This window comes from Osmerus eperlanus, chromosome 4 (genome assembly GCF_963692335.1).
Source record: "Osmerus eperlanus chromosome 4, fOsmEpe2.1, whole genome shotgun sequence".
NCBI lineage: Eukaryota > Metazoa > Chordata > Actinopteri > Osmeriformes > Osmeridae > Osmerus > Osmerus eperlanus.
The window spans coordinates 3,054,748-3,078,792 of record NC_085021.1 but is presented as its reverse complement, the minus strand read 5'-3'; the positions used below and the strand labels follow the sequence as shown (position 1 = coordinate 3,078,792).

The 24,045-nt window shown below is 40.0% G+C and overlaps 1 protein-coding gene across 2 annotated transcripts in view; it reads left to right on the top strand.

Moving 5' to 3' along the window:
* LOC134018342 (1,4-alpha-glucan-branching enzyme-like) overlaps window positions 1-24,045 on the top strand; it is a 177,778-nt gene that overhangs the window by 139,741 nt on the left and 13,992 nt on the right. The window contains exon 15 of one of the 2 annotated variants that reach the window (XM_062458242.1): window positions 16,414-16,544. The exons of the other annotated variant lie outside the window; for it this stretch is intronic. Within the exon in view, the coding sequence (XP_062314226.1) occupies window positions 16,414-16,544 (131 nt within the window). The remainder of the gene's footprint in view (window positions 1-16,413; window positions 16,545-24,045) is intronic. 2 annotated transcript variants of the gene reach the window in all.

The following is a 24,045-nucleotide window of genomic DNA, read 5'->3' as shown; positions in this document are numbered from 1 at the left end:
GTGACCAGGGTGGGAGGGGGCGGCCACAATCTTCCTCGCACGCCTCAGGGTCCTCGGTGTCCAGGTCCTCGAGGGTAGGCAGATTGCAGCCGATCACCTTTTCAGCAGTGCGGATGATACGCTGCAGTCTGCTCTTGTCCTTGGCAGTGGCAGCAGCGTACCAGATGGTGATGGAAGAGGTGAGGATGGACTCAATGATGGCTGCGTAGAAGTGCACCATCATTGGGGGGCAGTCCAATGATCTGGTGATGTTCAGAGAGGGAGGGGGCGGAGAAGTAGCCTGGTTCTGCCCTCCTACGTACTTCCGCTCAATTTGGATTTTGCTTCTGTACATTGTCTGGGATTTCAGTGCATCAGTCGGTTTAAAAAAAAAATGTTGTAGGTCCAATCAGCGAACAGAGGGAGTGGCTGAGAATGATGACGTTGATGTTGTGCACTAGTTTGAGTTTTAGTTCAGTAATGGCGGCGGAGAAAGATGCAAGCGAAGCTATTCTGCAGTTGTGGCAACGCTGCCGAATATCCATAAGTTAAAGCCGGAGCAAGAACAATCCTTGCTGAGTTTTGTTGGTGGTCATGATGTTGTGGCCCCCCTCCCCACGGGGTTCGGGAAAAGTTTGATTTTCCAGCTACGGCAGCTAGCTCCGTGGTGAAGGAGTTGGCTAAGGCGAACGCTAGCGATTGGTTATGGCAGATCAGAGTGGCTCTGGGCAGATCCAATAGTTTTAAAACTTCCACAGAGTACCCGCCTTCAAGGATGTTAACGCTTGTCAATGGAGCAATCCCAGACCCTCTGTACAAATGAAATGTATGAGGGTCTGGTTAGGATCAGGCTAGCGGAGAAGACCCACAGGTCTGATCAGGGAGGGGGGCAGACAAGACCCACAGGTCTGATCAGGGAGGGGGGCAGACAAGACCCACAGGTCTGAGGTAATCCAAGGGGGGGGGGGGTTCTCCAGGGAAGGGAGTAGATCACCCCAAGGTCCTGATGGCGTGCAGGGAGATGGGAGCTGCGTCTCCAGGGAAGAAAGGGGGGGGTTGCGTCTCCAGGAGAAGGGGTGAGACCGACCAGGCCAGGGTTGATGATGTATAGGGGGAGGTGGGGCTGGGTCTCCAAGGGAATGCAGGTGGGGCAGGGTCTCCAAGGGAAAGGGGTAGACCATCCAGTGAAAAAGGGGGGGGGGGTCGGGACCGGGGGGGCAGGGTGTCCAAGGGAATGTGACCTCAGAACAGAGTAAATGAGAGTAAGGTAGGCAGACCGGCCGGTCCTTGAGCAGAGAAGAATTATATTCCCAGCTTTACCTTATCTCTCATTTTGACACTCTGCTCCCAAAAGCTGAGTAGCCCATTGTGCTTGTACCATTCCCTGAACGCCACAAACTTGACTCCCATGTTGCTCACTTGACCTCGGCATTTTTGCACGCACACCACAGTGTTACTTAGAAGGAAACATTTCAGCATGACCTCACTTACTCAGAAACATCTTGATGCCTGATCCCATCTGTTCTTTAATAAATCAATTGATCACAATTGGATATGTTTTAGTATTAAACATTACAAGATTGGTGATGCGGCCTTTGTCAATTACGCCCCAAAACTATGGAACAAATTACCCATAAATATTAGGGAAGCAAACACGCTAGACATTTTTAAAAGACAGCTTAAAACTTACCTTTTTACCAAAGCATTTAACTAATTTTATCTCAGAAGGGTTTTACTACTTTTATTAGTTATATTATTGTTTGCTATTTTAATTATTACTTTTATCACTAGTATTATTGTTTTTATTAATTCTATGTAAAGCACCTTGAGCTGCAATTTCTTTTATGAAATGTGCTATATAAATAAAGTCTTATTACACATTTGATGTACTTGAGGTCATGATTGGTATAGCAGCATTGATTAGCAGTATAGTTATCATTCTTTCACAAATGTCGCCCGGTATACCGCATAGTCTTAGGCGGCAGCCATGTCTTCACATCATGTCACAAAGTTCATAATTTTACAGTTTTACAGTCAATTCTACACCTAAAAAGTCGAGCAGGGCCGCTTTCAAGAGATATGGGAATTCTGCGTTTAGCCAGCTGGTCCGATTATTTTTGTGATTTGTGTAAAACTGTCAATCTGAGTGAGACTGCGTCTTTGGCGACGTTGCGGGACCGTGCAACTGTAGGGAGCCAAAACGTAACCGCAACGTAATCTTGTGACGTTGCCAGTCCGTAACTGCGACTTCCTAGCAACGTAATTTTCTGACGTTGCCAGTCCGTAACCGCGACCTCCTAGCAACGTAGATTGTGACGTTGCCAGTCCGTAACCGCGACCTCCTAGCAACGTAATTTGGTGACGTTGCCATTCCGTAACCGCGACCTCCTAGCAACGTAATTTGTTGACGTTGCCAGTCCGTAACTGCAATGTTAATTAAGTAACCTACATTTCTCAATTCTACTGCTTATTTTGGGGTGGTTCATATGCAGACCTCATTTGACCAAAATGCTACTTGTTCTTGTATAATAGGCTACATGCTAGCCAACTTTAGGAGGACTATGTTTGTGTGATGTGTAGCCTAACTCAAGCTAATCATAAACGAGGCAGCATTTCCATGTAACATTCAGTTATTTTATTTCAAACAAAGTGCCAAACAGTGAATTTAAATCTTCTGCCAGTCCCCACTACAGGTCCTGTCTGTTGGCCCTGACAATGAAGCACAAAATAAGTTAGTGTCCAATTGCACGTGTGAAAGGGGCTATATAAGTCATAAAAAATCACATCTAAAATATTATACATCATCAAAAAAATATTATGTGAATCTAGTTTTTTGTCACATAGCCATGTGGAAAGTTGGATATGGAAGCTACCATCATGATTCATTCACCTGGCTTGTTTTGAATGGGCTGCCGGGGCGTGTTTGAGTGTCTCTGCTATGAGGAGCTCCACAGTCTTCTCTCCCAGTCCCGTCTTCCACTTCATCACAACATCTGCAATTAGATGTCATGAACTTATTGTCAGCACCAATTTGAATGTTGATGGCATCTCAAAACACCTACCACTCTCTTTCGGAACTCCAGCACCTTAAGGCGCTCCTCAAGGTCTTGGAGTTCAGCCTGTGTTTGGGCCACCTGTAGGTCCATCACTGGCACCTCTTCAGTGTGTCTGCCCTGTAGTCGCCTGAATAGGAGAGCCTCTCGCTGGTTCTCCAATGTCTCGATCTTCCGGAGCATAACCTGTAATGTGTCTGTCATTAAAGACAAGTAAAACAAGTTTACAAGAGTTTGCATGATTGGTATACACTGTGGTTCTTCTAGATTAGCTGTAAAATTGATGTAAATAACAAATGTTATCTTGAATGGTTGTATACAAAGCATTAGTATGACAACATTTGTTGTTTTGACATATGTATCCCCCCGCCACAATCAGAACAACTTAGGTATGCCTTACAATGAGTTGGCAATGCTATTGAAAAGGGTTGAGTATTTTTTTGAGTGTTTTATATTTGCACTTGCCTGGCTGCCAGCTGTTTTCCTGGGCCTCCATGGGTTCTCCTCCACCAGACCAGAGTTGACACCTAGGGGTATGGCACCTGGTGATGCAAAAGTTTTAAGTCATGCTTTTGCTTCAAAACATAACTTTTAGGGTTGCCATGGCTCATACAATTATTGTTACTGTTATAAACGGTCATTCATTACTTTACCATCATTTCCCAGGGACACAGTGCTAGCAGTCCGGGGTGTCTTTGAAGAACTTCTTGACTTGCCTCTATGTTATGGAAGCAAATTGTTACCAAAATTCAAATGAAAATGCATTGCCAGAAATGCATTTGCATTTTAAGAATGTGGCTGCATTATTTGACTCATAAATGAAATTAGTAATCAATCATCCTATTTGCATTTTAATTTTCTTCTTCAAGAGTGCTCAATCTTTCACTTAATTAAAATGAAAAAGAAATAGACATTTGAGATTTAATTTTCAAAACATGCCCCAGCAAATAGATACCAAAATTCAATTTGAAATGTAAAATTTGAAAATTAAAATGCATTTCCAGAAATGCATTTTCATTTTAAGAACGTGGCTGCAAAATCGTGACCACAATTCAAATGCAAATGCATTTCCAGAAATGCATTTTCATTTTCAAGAACGTGGCTGCAAAATCGTGACCACAATTCAAATTCAAATGCATGTTTTGAAAATTAAATCTCAAATGTCTATTTCTTTTTCATTTTAATTAAGTGAAAGATTGAGCACTCTTGAAGAAGAAAATTAAAATGCAAATAGGATGATTGATTACTAATTTCATTTATGAGTCAAATAATGCAGCCACATTCTTAAAATGCAAATGCATTTCTGGAAATGCATTTGCATTTGAATTTTGGTAACGATTTGCTTCCATACTATGTAACCTTTTGCATTAGATAGCTAGATTAAAACAATATGGCACTAGCTAAATTAACTAAGCAGAGCTAGCCTTGTGAGCACCATCGGCCAACTTTGCATGTGTTATGTAATGTTACGCTAACTATTCTAGAGCTAACTATAATAGTTAGGAGTAATATAGAAGCATTTTGTAACTCAATTAATTTAAGGTGATTTTGAATTAGACGGCTCAAACATATAATGTCCTTACTAAAGAGCGACAACGCCGTTTTATATAGCGCCCTGTGCATGACCGACTTTGACCGACCGTCTCAAAACGTGATCAGCCACGCGCTAGCTCCACAGTCTTACAAAATTGAGGGCTAAGCTATTTTGGAACAAGTTTTTCTAACAGTTCTTAATGTTTATTTTCACTGATTCTTTTGTGGGTGATTTGTGAGACGCTAAACTTTGATATCATATATGCATTTCAACATAACTTGGTGCTGGTCGTGTATTGCATGCTGCACTATCTGATCAAAATGACAGTTCTCTCGACAGTCAGAGATCACGCAAGAAGGTGGAACGTAAGGGAGATACCCTTTCCAAAACTTGTAAGGGCGTAATAGTTTGTGAAAGACCCAGAGAAACTATCCGACAAAGCAAAATCCCGGACAATTTTGGAATCCCTGCTGAACGCATTTTTTTGTCTCGAAAAGATGACATGTCCGGGTAAAAGAGGACGTCTGGTCACATTACTTTAATGTTAGTTATTTTACCTCTAGAACTAGCTACGAAATCCTAACAAAAACAAAGTGAATCTGATAGCAAATAAACATGCTAAATAGCCTACATTTCAAACCTATAAGTAATAACATGCCCCATTCAATTTCTGCAAATACATTTATATATTTAAAACTATTTCTATAAAGAAAATACTCACCTTTGAAATAGCTATTTTCCTAGCTGGAATTTAGCCGTTGCGTGAAAGACGATGAAAACCCTTGCAAGATCTCTTGGAAACCCCATTTTCAGCGAGTCGTAATGGGCATGCGCAACGTCGTTGGGTCCGACTGTTCGTATAACATATAAATGTCTTCCTAACTTAAACATTGAAGTAATTATGCCTTTTCTCACAAAAATAAATAAAGCTAGCTAGAAGAACCAGTTTTATATACACTGTAAAAAAAAATATGCCTCCCCAACTTAAACATTTCTAGTGAACGGTTGCACCTAAATTTTTAAGTTGGCCCAATTTAAGTTGCGGAAACAAACATTTTTTAGTTGTGCTGACTACCCCTGCATGTAGACTGAATTTAAAATAGAATGTTGCATTAATTACATATTTAATGTTGGCCAAAAAGCATATTTTTCACTATATCAAATAAATTACACACTATGCTCTGATCAAGTACATTTTATTTATTTTCATTTACAAATCAAATATCAGCATAAACTGCAAATGTTTACTCCTCGACAGGTCTGCAAACGCCTTTGTAAACCGAGATTTGTTAAAACGATTTGTTTGTAAACCTCGAACTACGGTCTCGGTTAACAAACGTTTTAACAAATCGAGGCGACAAAGCGTTTGTTGACCTGTCGAGGAGTAAACATTTGGTTTCTTATATACTACAACAATACGTGGGAAGATCCCAAATCAAACACGTTGAATCTGGAGCAGATGCCATGTTGTCAGAGCAATCTGCTGCACTTGCACTGGTGACGTCACTACATCTCCAAGGCAACATATCAACAACATAAATTCGTCTTCTGTCTGCTTCAGATACTTCTTTAAAACGGGAAGCGATTGCGGGGCGTTTGCGGACCTGTGCAAAGACCATATTTGGTTGTTTTTTGGGGGGCTATTTAGGCTACTTTGTTGCCGAGCAGATGCCACGTTGTTAAGGTCAATGGCTACATCTCCAAGGCAACCGCTTGTTGCTAGGTCCGTAAAAACTTTATTTACCTCTGCGAACTTTCAGGAGGTATATAAACGGATTTATTAACTTTTGAAAACGTCTTCTGGACCAATAGGAACAGCGTATTGGTCCAATTATTACACTAGTATATAAGAAACAGCAAATGTTTACTCCTCGACAGGTCTGCAAACGCCTTTGTAAACTGAGATTTGTTAAAACGTTTGTTAACGAGACCGTAGGTCGAGGTTTACATTTTTATATTTTTTTATTTTTTTAAACCTGTAAATAGGTTTACAGGTTTTATATAAGAAACTCATATATGGTTGAACAAATTTCAAATTACTCGGAAATAAACTGCTCCCCACATAGTTTTCAACAAAAACACAATCAAAATTACTTTTACAGTTCCAAAAAATGTTCAGACTTTTTTGTTGTTGAATTTAACAAACATTTGCATGAAACCTTTGATACCTCAATGACTGGAATTAACATGTAATGACCATTAAACCAGTAATACATTTACTAATTTAGTAATAACGTATTCTTCAAGGATCCTTGCTGTGTACTTTTCTCCCATGTTTAAGAGAATCTTCTGGACTGCCTCGAATGTGTACTTTAATAAATCCTTAGGGTATTCCATATTTAGAGCAAAAAGCAGGCCGAAGAGGATCATGAGGGCATTTGTGAAGTCTCCCAGATTGTCCATGACAACTTCCTCCTCCAATATTACAGCCACATCGACCACTGTGGGATATGCTCCTGAGTTGGTAGAACTGTCAGTCACTTCCAGGATCTCCATTTTCATGGCCTTTGTGTGTGGCCTCAGTGCCTCAGTATCCTGCGAAACACAATAAATGACACTGAGTCAGACTGAAAGCATAATGTCTTATGCAATCATTACTGCATCTCAAACAGTAATACCATAACGTTACTAAAATGAATTACCTTAATAGTCTTTGAAATTGATGCTGGCTCTCTCAAGTACAGGGGAAGACTACGAAGAACAGCAGACCTTCAAAACGTGGTTAGATCTGTGGTCTGCCAAAAAGACAGGTCAACAATAAGACATTATTAAATCACTTTATTCACAAAGAGGTAACGCACATAGATGGGTAACTATTTCATGAAGTTGTTTGTAATGAAGCCCAATGGTGAAAGGTGTAGGTGATCCTAAACAGTGCGGATCACCTACTCCTTTCACTATTGGGCTTCATTACAACCAACTTTATGAAATAGTTACCTGAAATGCATTAAGATTGCATTCTGGAAAATCAGCTAACAGTCCTAAAAGAGATCTCAAACATGCTGTGCACTTGTTGGCTGTTTTTTGACCAATATTGACCATATACCATACTGACCAAAAGCATATCAGGTGACTTTCATGTACTCCAGTAGCAGCCTTAAGGTTGAGTACGCGATATGAGCGGCATTACTTTTCTCAATGGTTTCTGGCAAATTTGACCATGAGGAACAAAACTACGGTGCTGTCATTGGCTGTAACCCGAGCGAAAATTTAGATTTTGCACACTAGCAAAATCTAAATTTTCGCTCGAAATGCACTGCTACTCCAGTAATGAGGCTCGTCAAGATGAACCATTGGTGAAATTAGTCAATTTTGCACAATAGTGTATGTAGGTGCTGGTCAAGCAGAGCTATACGATAGGATAAAATGTATGCACAACAGCTTAATACCTGGGCATCCAGTTTCTCAAGAAGTTCATCCAAGTCGTTCCACCTTCCCTGTCTTGCTTTGGCTCTGTACATCTTCAGAAATCCCTGGGTGTGCAGGGTTTTTCCTGCATAGAGAAAATGTTGGCGCACGCCAAAGCCGTTTTCCCGAGCGCCAATGACAAATCCCGAGCGCCAAAGGAAAAAAAAGTCTGCAATGAAGAAAAGAAAAAAAGCTGTGTTCATCACGCGTGCAATGCATGTCAGCGAATATGTTCTCAATAGTATGTTTCAAGTAGGCTACAGTCGAACCTTCGTTCTGTTTTGATCAATAGTAATCGAGTTGATAAGCGTGTCTTCTTGTCTGATCAATACGCAACTGTGAGGTGCGCAAATGGACAGAGTGGCCACTAAACTGTCGTTCCGCTGCGAGGGCCAGCCCGACGTGCACGAATACACCTGTACAAATGCAAATGAAATTTCCACTCAAAATGCTGACAAAAGCTTGATTTACGATTTCCAAAGCAGCCTCCATTGGTATTCTTAACCTGGAATGATAATATATAGTGCAATGTTTCCTCTATGGCTAAATTTCTGCCGCCACGGTATCAGAAATCAGACAAAATTTTAGGCCGTCTATCAGCAGTGATTGTTAGAGTGCATGTCGGAGAATTGCACGGACATGTGCTTCACACCGCAGTTGAGATTGCGTGTGTGCGTCCTTGAGAACTGTAAGTCGTATAACTGATGTTGTCAGTTCATTTAAGCCTGTTATTGTATAAGTCTATAGTTCTTGCAAATTTAAATCAAGTTAACTGGCGATTTTCGTTGTTTGTATTCTTCCCCTGCTTGCTAAGTTGCACGTCTGTTGATTCGATAGCGATTGCTGCCCTTGCTCAGGTTTGTATTTTAGGTGCATTATTATGCTGAAGTAGTTTTCATTAATAAAACGTGGGTTTATTGTTATTATTTGCTACAGAATGCTTAGCCCATCAAGATCAAATGAAGCAGGCAGTGTACATGCTTCAGAGTGGCCTACCTTAATCGATAGACTAGGCTACTGACCATTTACAATAAGTTGTTACATCAATTATTAATTGGCAGCATTTACGGCATTTAGAACATACTTAATGAGTGTAAGGTGTCTTTAAGTAGCCTAACTTTATTGCTTCAGGGGAAATAGGACGAAAATATGTGCAATATTACATTAGCTATTAGACTATTAGATTAACCTGTTCCGAAATATAGGTTTAGTTTCGGCGGGGGGGGGGGGGGGGGGGGCAAAACACCTGGGAATAAATACATTGATTAGAAAAAAGAAGAAAAAAAAGCATATACATGTATATATATTTTTTTTTGGAGCACCGAAGACCCATTTTGACCCAGGAAAAATCCTGGTGTGATTGTCCAACGATGTCAGGAATGTTGACTTCAGGTCAATACGGTTGATGCGGTAGAATTCAGCACAAACCTGTGGGTAATGAGAGATTCAGAATAAGCAAACAAGTAAAAGCAAATGATTAAGACATTCAATTCTAATGGTGACAGAGAAAAAAATGACTTACCTCCTCCTCAAAAAACAGTCCAGGCCATCTTTGCTTGATTGTTGACACCAGCGGCTGATCCTGCACAATTTCCATAATTTTCCTCTCCATAAATGAGTTTTTAAAGCCCCTGTTGTTGTAAAAATACAATAAACAGTCTGGATGAATGCAGGGAAAAGAACCTTTACCGGCTTGCCAGTGATGAAGCCTGTAGTGCTTAAGCAGGATGTCTTGCTTCTGATTAAAAAATGTACAATAGCAGCACTGAATTTAGTTTTAAGCCTGAAAATAAATACCTGAAATACTAGGGCTAAGGGCTAATACCCGACTAAGATTTTCTTTGGTCGACCAAGATTCGAATAAGAATCGACTAATCTAAATTTTAAACTTTTTTTTTTCTTCTATAAATGTCACAATGTTTTTCATCAAACCATTTTGTGTGATGTTTTAACTCAAATAAAAAATATTGTTTGTTTAACATGCAAATCAGCGCGCTATTCACTGCCTGAAAAAGTGCAGCATGCGAACTTGCGTAGAAGCTGAGTGGGGAACGGTGCAACAGAGAAAGATTGTGTTGTCTTGGCCGGAGAAGATAATGTCATTCGATTTGGATGTGATTCTTATAATAGGCGTATTCATTTGTCAACCCAGCGCATGTTAGCATGAGCGAAGTAGGCCAACTTATGGTTTTCAGGTGGTAGGCTACATCATATTCAACGTCGAACTATGAAAAATAAACCGTTGTTGGCAGAGTTTGCATTCAACGTTTTTTGAGTCACCCGGTACTTTGTAAATGTACTGTAAATTAAATGCTGCCATACCAATTGTGCTTGTGCCGTGTGCAAAAAAACACAACCAAAAAAAGCACAGATTAACAAAAGTGAAAACAATAACACATTTTCTTTTAAATATATATATTTTTTGACTTGCTTTATTTGTCTTAAATAATATAATCTACAATTTCTGTAAAACATTTCTTTAATTCTGCAATGGTGACACAAGCGGGAATCAGATCTCACACTGCCATACGGCAGCTCGACTAAAAAAATCTTAGTCGACCAAGAGCATATCGACCAGAAAATCGACTAGTCGACTGAGTGGGGACAGCCCTATGAAATACAAACAAAGACAAATGCATCAATAACTCATAATTATGTGAAGAGAACAACCATATTGAACTATGCTTGGGTATTTTTAGGGCATTCTAAACCTTACAATGGCGCACTAGCCATCGTGCCTCTTCTAAGCTTAGTATAGCTGGGTACAGGGGGTTTGGTGAGGCAAATTGATTACGTCAAAATATGTTAAACGGCTTAAAACTCCAGTAGCAGCTATTAGTTTTCGTGTTTATTAGCAATACTGGTTATTTTTCGGACTGAAATGTTATTGCGCTCTTGCAAAAGGAGGCTTTATAGCGTACTAGCTGCTAACACGAAGGCACACGTGCTTTAAATCTGATCAGCCATTGTGATTGCAAAGTGCTAGTTACCAAGACTAGCTGGCTGTAGCAGTCAATTATCACACGTATTATAAGCCAGAATGCAAATGGAATTTGAAAATTAAAAATGAAACCTTTAAAAATACTAACAGGGAACATGCCATGCAATGTAGCGCTACCTAACCGTTAGGGCCAACGTTAACCCTGTGCCAGTTGGAAAGGAATGCTAGCTAATAGTTAAAAATTTGATTTGCCAGCACTGCTCATCGCTGCAGGTAGAATAAAAGACAGGGAGCTATCTTTGAAGCACTCACCAAACGATGTCTTGACTTGTGAGGAAAATTCCAGAAGCCTAGTAGAACTCTATGGAGTTAGATTAGTTTCATAATTCACAAACAAACGTAACATGATTCACAAATGTATTTCATGATTCACAAATAAATGTAACACGATTCACAAATGTATTTCGTGATTCACAAATGTAACGCGATTCACAAATAAATGACCCCATTAAATTTGTTTGCAACCTGACAAACACGAGTTACAAATCGGAGAACACGAGTTACAAATCGGAGAACACGAGTTACAAATCCCTGCATTTGTGTGTGTGGATTTTTGGAACTTTCCTGACGCGCTTAGATTCACAAATGCATTTTTTCTAAAAGATATTCACTGCAGCCTATCAGATGTCTCTTCCAATTTTAGCCAATCACAGCTAGCTTGCTAAACGTTAGCCTAGGAAACACTTAAAATTACTAAACATGGATCCTGCCATTCTCAAGAATATTCAATCACGTATGATAATCGGTTTAATAAGATTAACAAGCAATATTTCACCTACATGCTACCAGACGACATTGCTCATGATCTGAAGGAGTCATTTTGTCCGTTATTATGGCAGGTTGTTGAAGTCCACATAGACACGTTAATGTGATTGGCAAAAATTTGAAGAGACGATCTGATAGGCTGCAGAGGATATTTTTTTTTTTAAATGCACTCCAAACTGGAGTCCCATGGGACTCCAGTTTAAAGTGTAGATGGCGGGTTGCGCAAAGGCAGTAGCGCATATCAAACGAACGTTGCATTTGATAAATCAAGTAGGCTGCCTATCTACTACAACCAGCCTGACAGATACGTTTTGTTCCCTTTACATCTACGGACTAAATAGAATAAATAGGCTAATCTTGGATATTGCATTGTGCACAGGATTTCTCAAAAAAATTTGCCCTGGTAACCCATGACAGCATCTTTCAGGCTGTGTGAAAGATGCAATCCCATCTCCCCTAATGTTCAATTGCGTAATGAATCAATGCATTTGATCTCAACAGTTCCTTTCAATGGTATCTAGCTTACTCAAATCCAGTTACCCAACATTCCAAGCATTCTATTCTGATAGGCCTACTTACAGCTCAAAAATACATTTAATTTAGCTTATTGTTACGTTTTTCACTCTTTGTATAAAATATGTGTCACACAAACGTGTGAGGTTCTTGTTGGATACCAGACTTGAAATTTTACTTCCATTGTTAAGGAAAGGGGAAACGCAGCAGGATGACCATAAGTACTTTGTTAATAGCCAATAAATATTCTGATAAAAAACAAGGTTAAAAATCAATGGCAGATGACCGCTGTAGCATAAACGAAAAAAGTCCCAAATGTCTATTGACCGTATAAATTGAACGCTAAGGGCAGTGTTATGTATCACTATGGGCAGTTGCAGCAGCGGGGGCACCGTCTTCCGTGTGGGTTCCTCGGTTTCCTGACCCGGTGTAATGGAAGAATTCAAGTGGCACTGTGTAGATCTGAATAGTCAAGATGGCAGTTTCAATACAATTTATTTAGTTTGTACAACTTAAGAATTAACAGAGTACTCTGGACCGGTCATAGCGAAAGACATGCAGATGTAACCTACAGGTCGTTCGAGAGAGTTCAGATACTGCCACCACTTGTCACCGGCAGTATTTCAGATGGAATCGCGATTCAAACAGTACCATCTGCAAACTGAAAATATGCACCCAACAACGTAAATAAGCTTTACATCTATTTAGGGAGAAATGGCTAATTCAAAAGAAGTTTGCTACGAGCAAGCTAGTTGCGGTGGCTAGCCAAACTTCACTGAGTGAGGGGATTGTTTGAAAGTGCCGGAAATGAGAATCTTTGTTTTGACATAAAGTTTAGGCTGTGGCACTGAAGCCAGCGACACACCACACAAGCTTGAGTTTAAACTTTACATACATTCTTTAATGTGACATTACTTACTGTACATGCAAGTCTTGATGTGCTTAAATGTACATGTATGATGCTGCTAGTAGTAGCAAAGAGTCAATATAAGTTCTTTGGTAGTAGTACACCACGGCACAATACGATACTCGCTGTGCAACAGCACATCAATCCATGCGTCGTTGCTAACGTGTGCTGACTTGGTGACGTAGATAGCACTGAGTACCCTTCGTCGACTAAAGGCACTTTTTTGCCACAAAAACGTTGTAACCTCCTAAACCGTGCAACGGAACGTAAATAAAAATACAAGCAACGCAATCGAGACCAAGACAAACATTTTGACACAGGCGTTGTTTATGTATTCCAAATATTGACTGATCCTTAGGGGGGCGAAAATAAACAATAATAAATAATAAATATATATGTGAGAGTACAAAGGTTGTGCCCTTGCCGAAGGCAAAGCACACCCAATAATCAATCAATACAGTGATTGGTCAGTGACCGTTTAAGACAATAAAAAAAAAACAGGCCAGTGTCCCATGTGAACAGGACACCAGCCCAAACCCCTGGAACCAAAAGGTTCAGGCCAACAAAAGTTTAGGGCAGAGGGGTCAACTTGCATAATCCTGACTCCACTCCTCCAACTTAGTGCCTTTGCTGGCTGTTGATTAGATCAGTCATAAATACCTTAGCTTACCAAGTGTTTAAACACAACCTCGGTCTATTAAAAATACACTCTTAGTAACTATGTCAAAAAATGCCATCACACCCGGGCGTCTCGTCCTCTCCACAGTCAGACTGCTCCTCATTCCTCGTTCTGCAGTGGCGGCTTAAAGGGAAGATGCCCTCAGTTGCGGCTACAAGAAAATGGTGTGCAAGTAATCACTAGCACAGATTGTGTTTCCTGGTTCACTTTCATTTACTTATCTGTTTTTAGGCGTTGAACCACTGCATCTGCCGTCAAAAGCCGGGTTGGTTGCTCTATCTCTCTCAATGGCCTTATTGGCAACACTTGCGTCCTTTCCCATCTGTCTGTTAAACTGTTTCTTTGTCTGTTCTCTCAACTGTCCCAAATCCGTCCTTAAAACAATCCTGAGCTCAAGGCTCATTTACACCTCTCGATATTTCAGAAATGCTATTGTAAGATATTTCATTGAGTGGGCTGCTATAAAGTTAGGCAGGAATTAGAAAAGGGGGACTTTGAAGGGGGACTTTGATTGTGAAGGAGGAAGTTGTGTGCGAGTGAAGACAATAAAGGTTGCCCGGCCGAATCGAGTCACGGAGCGCTGTAGTCTGTCCGTGTCTCTAATTATTGTAAATTATAAGCCTTCAAGAACGATCGGTTATGCTATGTGAATCCAATGATCATAACAGCCCCCGTCCATGCCATCATCTCCTTTTATTATTCCTACCTTCTTTTATTCATAAATGGATTAGCCCACCATTTGCAAAATAGTTGCAAACTATCATATTTGTTTCGCTCGTGTGAATATGCAAAATGCATTCATTAGTTATGTTTATCTACTTTACAAAACATATTAGCATTTTTGTGGCCTTGGGCTAGCAGTTATTTGAATGTTGATGGGGTACATTTTTTTCGATTTACAAAAAAAATGAATCAACCCATTGTGCCCTTTTTGTAACATGTGTGCAGTCGATAGCATTGATTACATTTGGGAAACTGTTTTTTGCTACAAATTACTGTTTAATGTTGGCCTGGTCAATGCAGTGTAGGGGAATATAATGTACCTTGGGGACAGGCGGATCATGTCATCCCTCTTTTCACCAGTGTTTCACATTTGGTCAAAAGAATGAAAAATAATGCTTTTATGAGGTGCATGAGTGACTTGATTATGTGGAGATTGATCAAGTACTTTTGAGAATTTCAATTGTGATCTTAGAAATGTAAGTACCAAAGGCACTGAGAAACTGTACTGGCTGCATCATGGGAACTGTGCACTACCTATAGTTCCAGAAGTGTGTGTGTGTGTCTCACTGATATCTTAATCAGACTTCATGACAGGCACTGTGCACTAGTTTTTACGATGCCATCATGTAGACTTGTCACAAAGTATTTTACAGTATTTTTTAACTACAAAATACAAAACACTAATTTTGATACAAAATATATTGATATTTCAATCACACCTATCAAATAAAAATGACAAAATCCTATTTTGTATTTGAAATACATAATTTAAATTAGTGGTGGGCATAGAATATAATATTATTATCTATATCATTTTATCTAGATTAATCTCACTGTAATCTTGGTGTTAATCTAGATTAATCTAGATTAAAATGGCTCATTTGAATTCCGCCGAAGGCATTCAGAATGTGTGCTACCCAAATAATGACAAAAAGTAAGTCTTTGAGAACGGGTTTCTCAAGCCAGGTGGCGCATTAGACCAGGAGCTCATCTCCTGTTTCCGAAATGCATCACAAACTGCTTGAGAAAGCTGTTCTACTATGATAATTGGTGATGAAAATAAATGATGTTCAATAAGATGTACTTGTGTTTATTAACTTTTTATTAGATTAGTTAGCTTGGCTGATAGAGCTGTGCTGACGAGCTTGCCTCGGTTGCACTCAAACATCGTAGTTTGACGACGACTCTTCCCCTGCGCTACATCAGTGCTTGGCCCGGCATCTTCCGCATTAGCTAAGGGATGCTTTGCGTTTAGGTGGTATTTGAGACTGGAAGAACTCCTACAGTAAACTAATTCCGCATAGCACAAGGTGCAAACAACCTTAGTCTTGTCGAGGTTTCCATTGGGAAGCTTCTTAAAAATACATTTTCCCTGAAGCAAACCAGGCGGCTTCATAGCTGCATCCATGTTAGCACGTCACGTTTGATGTGATAATTTCATACACAAGGCATACACACAGGTTCAAAGACTCGTTCTTGCCCCCTACGGTGCAATTCGGCTAGGTATACATCCACGCTAAAATATCAAGGTGAATGTCATCATAGCTTGCGTAGTATAGACCCAGCTCCCAACCCAACTTCGAGAATATATTAACGGCAATATTTTTTTTATCGCCGATAAGAGTCGCAGCACGTTAACGCCGATAACGGCCCACCACTAATTTAAATACATGTCATAAATACTGAGTATCCACACACATGCGTGTTTTGCATGTAATCAGTATGTCTTTCTTTTGTTCTCTATTGAAAAGGTGAATCTTCAAAAGTTGATACAAGTTTGAACAAAACTTCAGTATGGACACACTTGGAGGGCTAACCTTGAATCTTTTATCTTATTTTGGTCTTCTCCAGGCATTTGTGAGCGCCCAACATGAGGGGGACAAAGTGATAGTGTTTGAGAGAGCCAATGTCCTGTTCATCTTCAACTTCCACCCCACCAAGAGCTACCAGCACTACAAGGTGGCAGTGGGTGCTCCTGGAAAGTATCTTTTCATCTCTGTTATCCTCTCTTTATGTTTAGGGGTGCAATCAGCAAAGACTTTCAACAATTCCAACATGGTAACTTTTCCATGGTAAAACTCCTGCTCTCCAATTGTTTTAACTAATTGTTGTGGTACAATGAGGTAAACAACCGACTTCTTCTTTGGAGTCCTGTGTTCAAGTGTAGGTTGTGAAAATTAAAGTTTGGGATAATGTTCACAGTAAGTGAGGAAACATCTGAGTTAATAATAAATATAGAGATGTTTTGCCAAAAATGATGTACACACTAAGATAATTAAATGAAATTATTAATTAGTAATAAACTATCATAATAAAGCAATAACCAGTGTTCACTGTGAGTGAGAACGGATCAGTGGATCTGAAGTCCGCATCGAAGGGAGACCAAATCCAAAGGCAGGCTAGGGGAACTCATATTACTCATACTCATATGTTAAATAACCTCCTAAAGTGAAATTTTCATGTCATGGGACCTTTAACGTAGCAGCATCGGTGCCAAATAAAAAAGCCTATCAATGAGTGGGTGCTGCTGCATCAGCTAATGATATTATCAATAATATGTGACAGGTTCTGGTATTTTGGTCCGCATGTAGGTTATGGTCATTCAAAAAAGTAATAATACAGATTGAGGAAATGCAGATTGTAAGCTTTCCAATGATTTATAATGTATATTCTGATTAGTTATTATTGTACATTCATTTAAATCTGTTCATCGTGAAGGAGATATACTAATTTGAATGTTAGTACCCCTTAAATCAACTAGTGGAGAAAATCTCTTCCACCTCTTCACGCATTCTACAGACAGGTAATAGGTGGGAACAGTACCTGGTTAACTCCGACCATATGGACATCAGCATTACAACATTTGGCTAGCTAACATAGCTATTAAAAGGGTAATTGACTGATTTTAATAAGGTATTTCGCACTGTTCCTTAATATTCATGTTTCTTATATACTAGTGTAATAATTGGACCAATACGCTTTTCCTATTGGTCCAGAAGACGTTCTCAAAAGTTAATAATACCGTTTATATACCTCCCGAATGTTCGCAGAGGTAAATAAACGGTTTTATGGACCTAGCAACAAGCGGTTGCCTTGGAGATGTAGCCATTGACCTTAACAACGTAGCATCTGCTTGGCAACAAAGTAGCCTAAGTTGCCTAAAAAAAAACTAAAACAACCAAAAATGGTTTCTGCACAGGTGCCTAAAAAAAAACTTAAACAACCAAATGTGGTTTCTGCACAGGTCCGCAATCGCTTCGCGTTTTAAAAAAGTATCTGAAGCAGACAGAAGACGAATTGATGTTGTTGATATGTTGCCTTGGAGGTGTAGTGACGTCACCAGTGCAAGTGCAGCTGATTGCTCTGAAAACATGGCGTCTGCTCCAGATTCGACCTGTTTGATTTGTGATCTTCCCACGTATTGTTGTAGTATATAAGAAACCAAATGTTTACTTCTCGACAGGTCAGCAAACGCTTTGTCGCCTCGATTTGTTAAAACGATTTGTCGACCTACGGTCTCGGTTAACAAACGTTTTAACAAATCTCGGTTTACAAAGGCGTTTACAGACCTGTCGATAAACATTTAAACATTTGCTGTTTGTTGTCCATCAAAGCCATTGGTTAGCTAGTTTCTACAACTCGTGGACTCTTAATTTAACTCTGTAACTGGACCTACACATGATCGTGGCCATACTGTCGACCTTGTTCTATCTTTTGGTTTTCCTGTCTTAAATGTTGAGTTGGATGATATTTGTCTATCTGACCATACACCTGTGATTTTTAATGCATCACTCTCTTGTCCATTATCTAAGCCTCATATGCCTGGTCGCTACATTCAGGCACTGGATCACTCCACTGCTGGGCAATTTTCTGATACCTTTACAGCTTCTCGGATTACGCTCTCAACGAAGGCAGTCGCATTTTCTTTCCCTCTCCTCCCCCTGACCTTCCCTGCTTGCTTCCCTGCTTGGCTTCTATCGTATTGTCTAGTTATTCACGGAGAAATGCTCTGAAGTTTCAATCATTTGGATAGTTTTTGAAGATATTACTCAAAATCAAATACTACAAAAAGGAACAACCTAAGAGGACTGAAGCCCAAGGAGAACAGAAGTATTTTGGGCTGCCCTCCAAGACTGACCACAGGCAAGCAAACGTAAGCTTGTTCCCTGTAGAACTATGGCTTGTAATGACTGCAAACAACTTACTCAGAGGATAGTCGAACTGGAGCTAAGAGTCAGAACCCTCTTAGATATCAGAGAGACCGAAGACTTTATAGATTCCATGCTACCTAGCCCGGAGGCTAAGCTACCTGCCAATGAGCCACCCTTGGAATCAGCTTTCTCTCCACCGGCCGTTGGACCGGATGAGTCATGGCCTGCTCTCGGCGCTAAACCAAAGAGGCCTAGCGCCGCTTCTACCTTCATCAGAGATGGGACTGTCACCAAGGATAAACAGCAAAAAAAGCGAGGCAGAAACTCTTCCCGCATCACCTCTCCTCCTGTCACACTCAGAAACAGTTTCGAACCACTGGGAACTTTCTCTCCCTTGTGTGTGGAATCCAAGGCGAAGAGGCACAGAACTGCTAGCCACGCAGCTAACAAACATGAAGGGCCCAGATCGCCGACACACCATGACGGTAGCTACTACGCACATGCAAATCCAACACATCATCGTCTGCTGCGACCGGGAGTCCCCCATTTCACTCCAAGCCCCTCTCGGACCACTCGGGGCGCTGTTCGACCCCCTATCAAGCCTAATCAGACAACAATATCACAGGATTATCAAGATCCAAGGTATGCTAAGACTACCCACAGCCCATCAACACTTAGAGGAGCTAACACTGCTAGCACTATAGAATCTACTGCTAGCACTAACGCAGTGTCTAACCTTGGCCTAGCACAAGGTCCTATCATTGCTAACCCAAATAAGATAAGAACTGGCCCCGCAGCTACTGACAAGGCAAACACAACACCACATATGGCCACTATCTTGATTGGAGATGCCATGACAGCACATGTTAAACTGGCAAAGACAGAAAATATTTGTCTTAGCAACACATCTGTCGAGGAACTGTCGTCAGAGGTACAAACAATCCTCAACAATAAACCAAACAACCCTAAGATTATCATCCACACTGGCTCGTTTGATATCCTACACAAGAAAACTGGCACTGAGATACTTAAAAAACATTTCACCCAGCTACTGAACACACTCAACAGATATCAAGATGTATTCATCAGTGGACCGATTGCATGCTTTCGCAGAGGAAAAGAAGCCTTCAGTCGACTACTATCTTTCAACACATGGTTGGCATCTGTCTGTCTGACACACAAACTGAGATTTATCGACAACTTCAATGTGTTCTGGAACTGTGCAGACCGTTTTCAAGTTGACGGACTCCACCCAAACCGTAGAGGATCTCGACTACTAACAGCAAATATCAATCATGTGCTCCTGACCACAAATCAAGCTTCTCTCCCTATCCCTGTTGTGTCTAAGCTGACTGACGCATCCCAAACAACCTCCCATGGAACAGAACAGAACATTCAAACAGCCTCCTGCAAGGACATGGGCCCTGCACAGATCTGCACCCCCCGGATGAATTCCCTTGTGATGGAACAGCTCAGTGACAGAGACTTTCCCAAAGAAAAGCTACGCTAGGACAGCCACCATGCTATTTCATTGGACATACCGGTCATCATCACAAACAGAAAATGGCATGGTAAAATGCATGGTTACAAACCTGAAACTAGTGTTAGAAGTCACAGAACTATCCATATTCTTCCAACAGATTTATCTACCCCTGTTTTATCTGTTAATACCCCACAGATGAAACTGGCCCTTCTAAATGTTAGATCACTAAATAACAAAACATTTCTAGTTAATGATATGGTCAAAGAAAACAACTTAGACTGCATCTGTCTAACAGAAACCTGGCTAAACAATGACACGGCAACAGCAACTTTGATAGAAGCGTGTCCGCCCGATTACAGCTTTCACCAAGTTTCTAGGACATCAAAAAAAGGTGGAGGAGTCGCAGCTATTTTCTCCTCTAAACTGTTGTTCAAAATCACTGAGCTAGGTGAATTCACATCATATGAATATCTTGTTATAGAGCTCAAAACCGAATCAATACTTTTTGTTATTATATATCGGCCACCCAAGCACTCGCCAATATTCATACAAGAATTCTCTGAACTATTATCACTATGTGTCACTAGATATGACAAAGTAGTTTTAAACGGAGACTTAAATATCCAAGTAAATAAAAAAGCAGACCCAAGAACTATTGAGCTCTTAAATCTCCTTGACAGTTTCAATCTAACTCAACACATAACAGACCCAACACACCGACACGGAAACACACTAGATCTAGTGATAACAACTGGACTAAATATCAATAATATTTCAATAACTGATCTACCCCTCTCAGACCATCATTATATACTTTTTAATGTGGAAATTATCCTAACAAAAAACAAAAAAGAATTCTTAGTCCATAGAAGATATTTAGACGATACAGCTATGATGAAATTTTCTGAACAATTTGCTCTATATGAGCCGACTAACCATGATTGGTCTCTGAATGAAATGGTAGAGAACCTCAATGATGCACTATTATCTGTGTTAGACTCTGTTGCCCCACTGAAAACCAAAAAGAAGTGCACAAGCAGAACCTCCCCATGGCTGAGAAATAAAAATGTTAGTGAAACAAAAAGAAAATGCCGTGCAGCAGAGAGAAAATGGAGGAAAACAAAGATCACTATCCACTACAATATCTACAAAGATACACTAACCACCTATAACAAAACCATCCGTCTAGCAAGGAGAGAATATTTCTCATTATTACAGAAAATGCCAGAAATTCCAGAGTTCTTTTCTCCACCATTGACCAGCTGCTAAACACTGTCCCTGCTCCACCTCCATCCTCAGTAGTTAAATGTGAAGAGCTTGCTTTGTTCTTCAAGAACAAAATAACTTTGATCAGAGCTAGTATTATTAATAGTGGGGTCGAAACTGACATCAGTAGATTCTGCAACATAACCATGAGCACATTTACCTGTATCACACTTAGTGAACTTTCCAAAATTGTCAGCAAATCTAACTCCACAACCTCAGATATTGATCCTATACCCACAACATTCTTTAAGCAAGTGTTTGATAGTGTCTCAGGTCCGGTGCTAGAGATTATAAACACATCCCTTAGAACTGGCGTTTTCCCAGATGCCTTCAAAACAGCTGTTGTAAAGCCCCTATTAAAGAAACCCAAATTGGATAACAGTCTACTTGCAAATTACAGACCAATATCAAAGCTTCCATTTATTAGTAAAGTACTGGAAAAGATAGTTTAAGTCCAATTCAATTCTTTTCTTGAAGAAAATAACATCCTGGAAGTCTCGCAGTCAGGTTTCAGGAAATATCACAGTACTGAAACTGCTCTCACCAAAATAATTAGCGACCTCAGACTAAACTCTGATGCAAATAAAGTCTCTATCCTTATCCTGTTAGATCTCAGTGCAGCATTTGATACAATTGATCACGACATCCTAATCAATAGACTGGAAAAGCTTATTGGGTTCACGGATAGTGTATTGAACTGGATGAAATCATATATCACAGGAAGGAAGTTTTATGTTAGTTTAGGTGACCATAGGTCCAAGAAACATGAGAACTGCTACGGGGTTGCTCAAGGAAGCTGCTTAGGTCCATTACTTTTTTCTCTTTATATGTTACCACTCGGCGACATAATCAGAGAACATAACATAGATTTCCATAGCTATGCGGATGACACACAACTATATATATCCACTGAACCCAACGATGCAACGGCCATCAATCCCATTACCAACTGCCTGTTGGCAATAAACAAATGGATGAACGCTAACTTTCTTAAATTAAATGAAGACAAAACCGAAGTCCTACTATGTGGCCCCAAATCCAAAAGAGAGATTCTTATTAAGAATCTTGGAGGTTTAACCCCCTGTCTTAAACCAGAGGTGACGAGTCTCTGTGTAATCCTGGACTCAGATTTGAATTTCAACTCTCACATTAATAAAGTGACCAAAACAGCTTTCTTTCACCTGAGGAATATAGCAAAGGTACGACCATTCATAAACCAAAATGATGCAGAGAAGTTAATTCATGCTTTTATATCCAGCCGGCTGGACTACTGTAACGCACTTTTCACTGGTATTCCCAAGAAAACCACTGAAAGACTACAGCTCATTCAAAATTCTGCAGCTAGATTATTAACCAAAACTAAAAGGAGAGAACACATTAGTCCTGTCCTAGCTACTTTACACTGGCTCCCTGTTACCTTCAGAATTGACTTTAAGGTCCTTTTCCTCACATACAAAGCTCTACACGGACAAGGACCTAGCTACATTGCTAACTCCTTTATAAACTACACACCAGCTAGAACACTGCGATCATCAAATGCAGGCCTATTAGAGGTCACCAGAAGCAGTCATAAGAAGATTGGTGATTCGGCCTTTGTCAATTACGCCCCAAAACTATGGAACAAATTACCCATAAATATTAGGGAAGCAAACACTCTAGACATTTTTAAAAGACAGCTTAAAACCTACCTTTTTACCGAAGCATTTAAGTAATTTTATCTCAAAAGGGTTTTCCTACTTTTATTAATTATATTATTGTTACTTTTAAGATGCATGTTTAAAGTTGGTTTCTCTCTTGAACAGAGATCTTATTGGGATTTTTATTTTTGTTTGAATTGTTTATCACTTGTATTATTGTTTTTATTGATTTTATGTAAAGCACCTTGAGCTGCAATTCTTGTATGAAATGTGCTATATAAATAAAGTCTTACTTACTTACTTACTTCTCCATTTACCAGCCTTACAGGGACAACCTCCTCTCTGGGTACAGAATAGCTAGTTACTCTGTTTAACACCATAGTTACAGGTATTCTTGATACTGTTGCCCCACTCAAACTTGAGCGACCCAAAGTCAAAGCTTCTCCCTGGCTTAACAGTGAGACTCGTGCCCTTAGACAAGAGTGTAGGAAAGCTGAGAGGAAATGGAAAATAGATAAGTTGTAAGTGTCCTATGAGATATTGAGAGATTACCTAGGATCCTATCAACGTTTTGTTAAAGCCTCTAAAGCAAAGCATTTTTCTGATATTATTGCTAAAAATGCAAATAGCCCCAAAATCTTGTTTAGTGCAATAAACAATGCACTGAACCATGTTGTTGTCCTCCCTGATGTTACTCTTTAAGTTTCGGAAAAATTATTGAGTTTCTTTATCAACAAGGTTGACGTTATTAGATCTCATATCTCACTTACTGATCATGACACTTCTGATTTAGTCCATTGCCCTGCTTCTCTCACTTGCTTTGAGCCTGTGTCCCTCTCTACATTGATGGACATAGTGTCACATATGAAGTCTACTTTCTCCCCTACAGACATATTTCCCTCACGCCTTTTGAAAGAGGTGTTAGATACTGTTGGTCCGAGTCTTT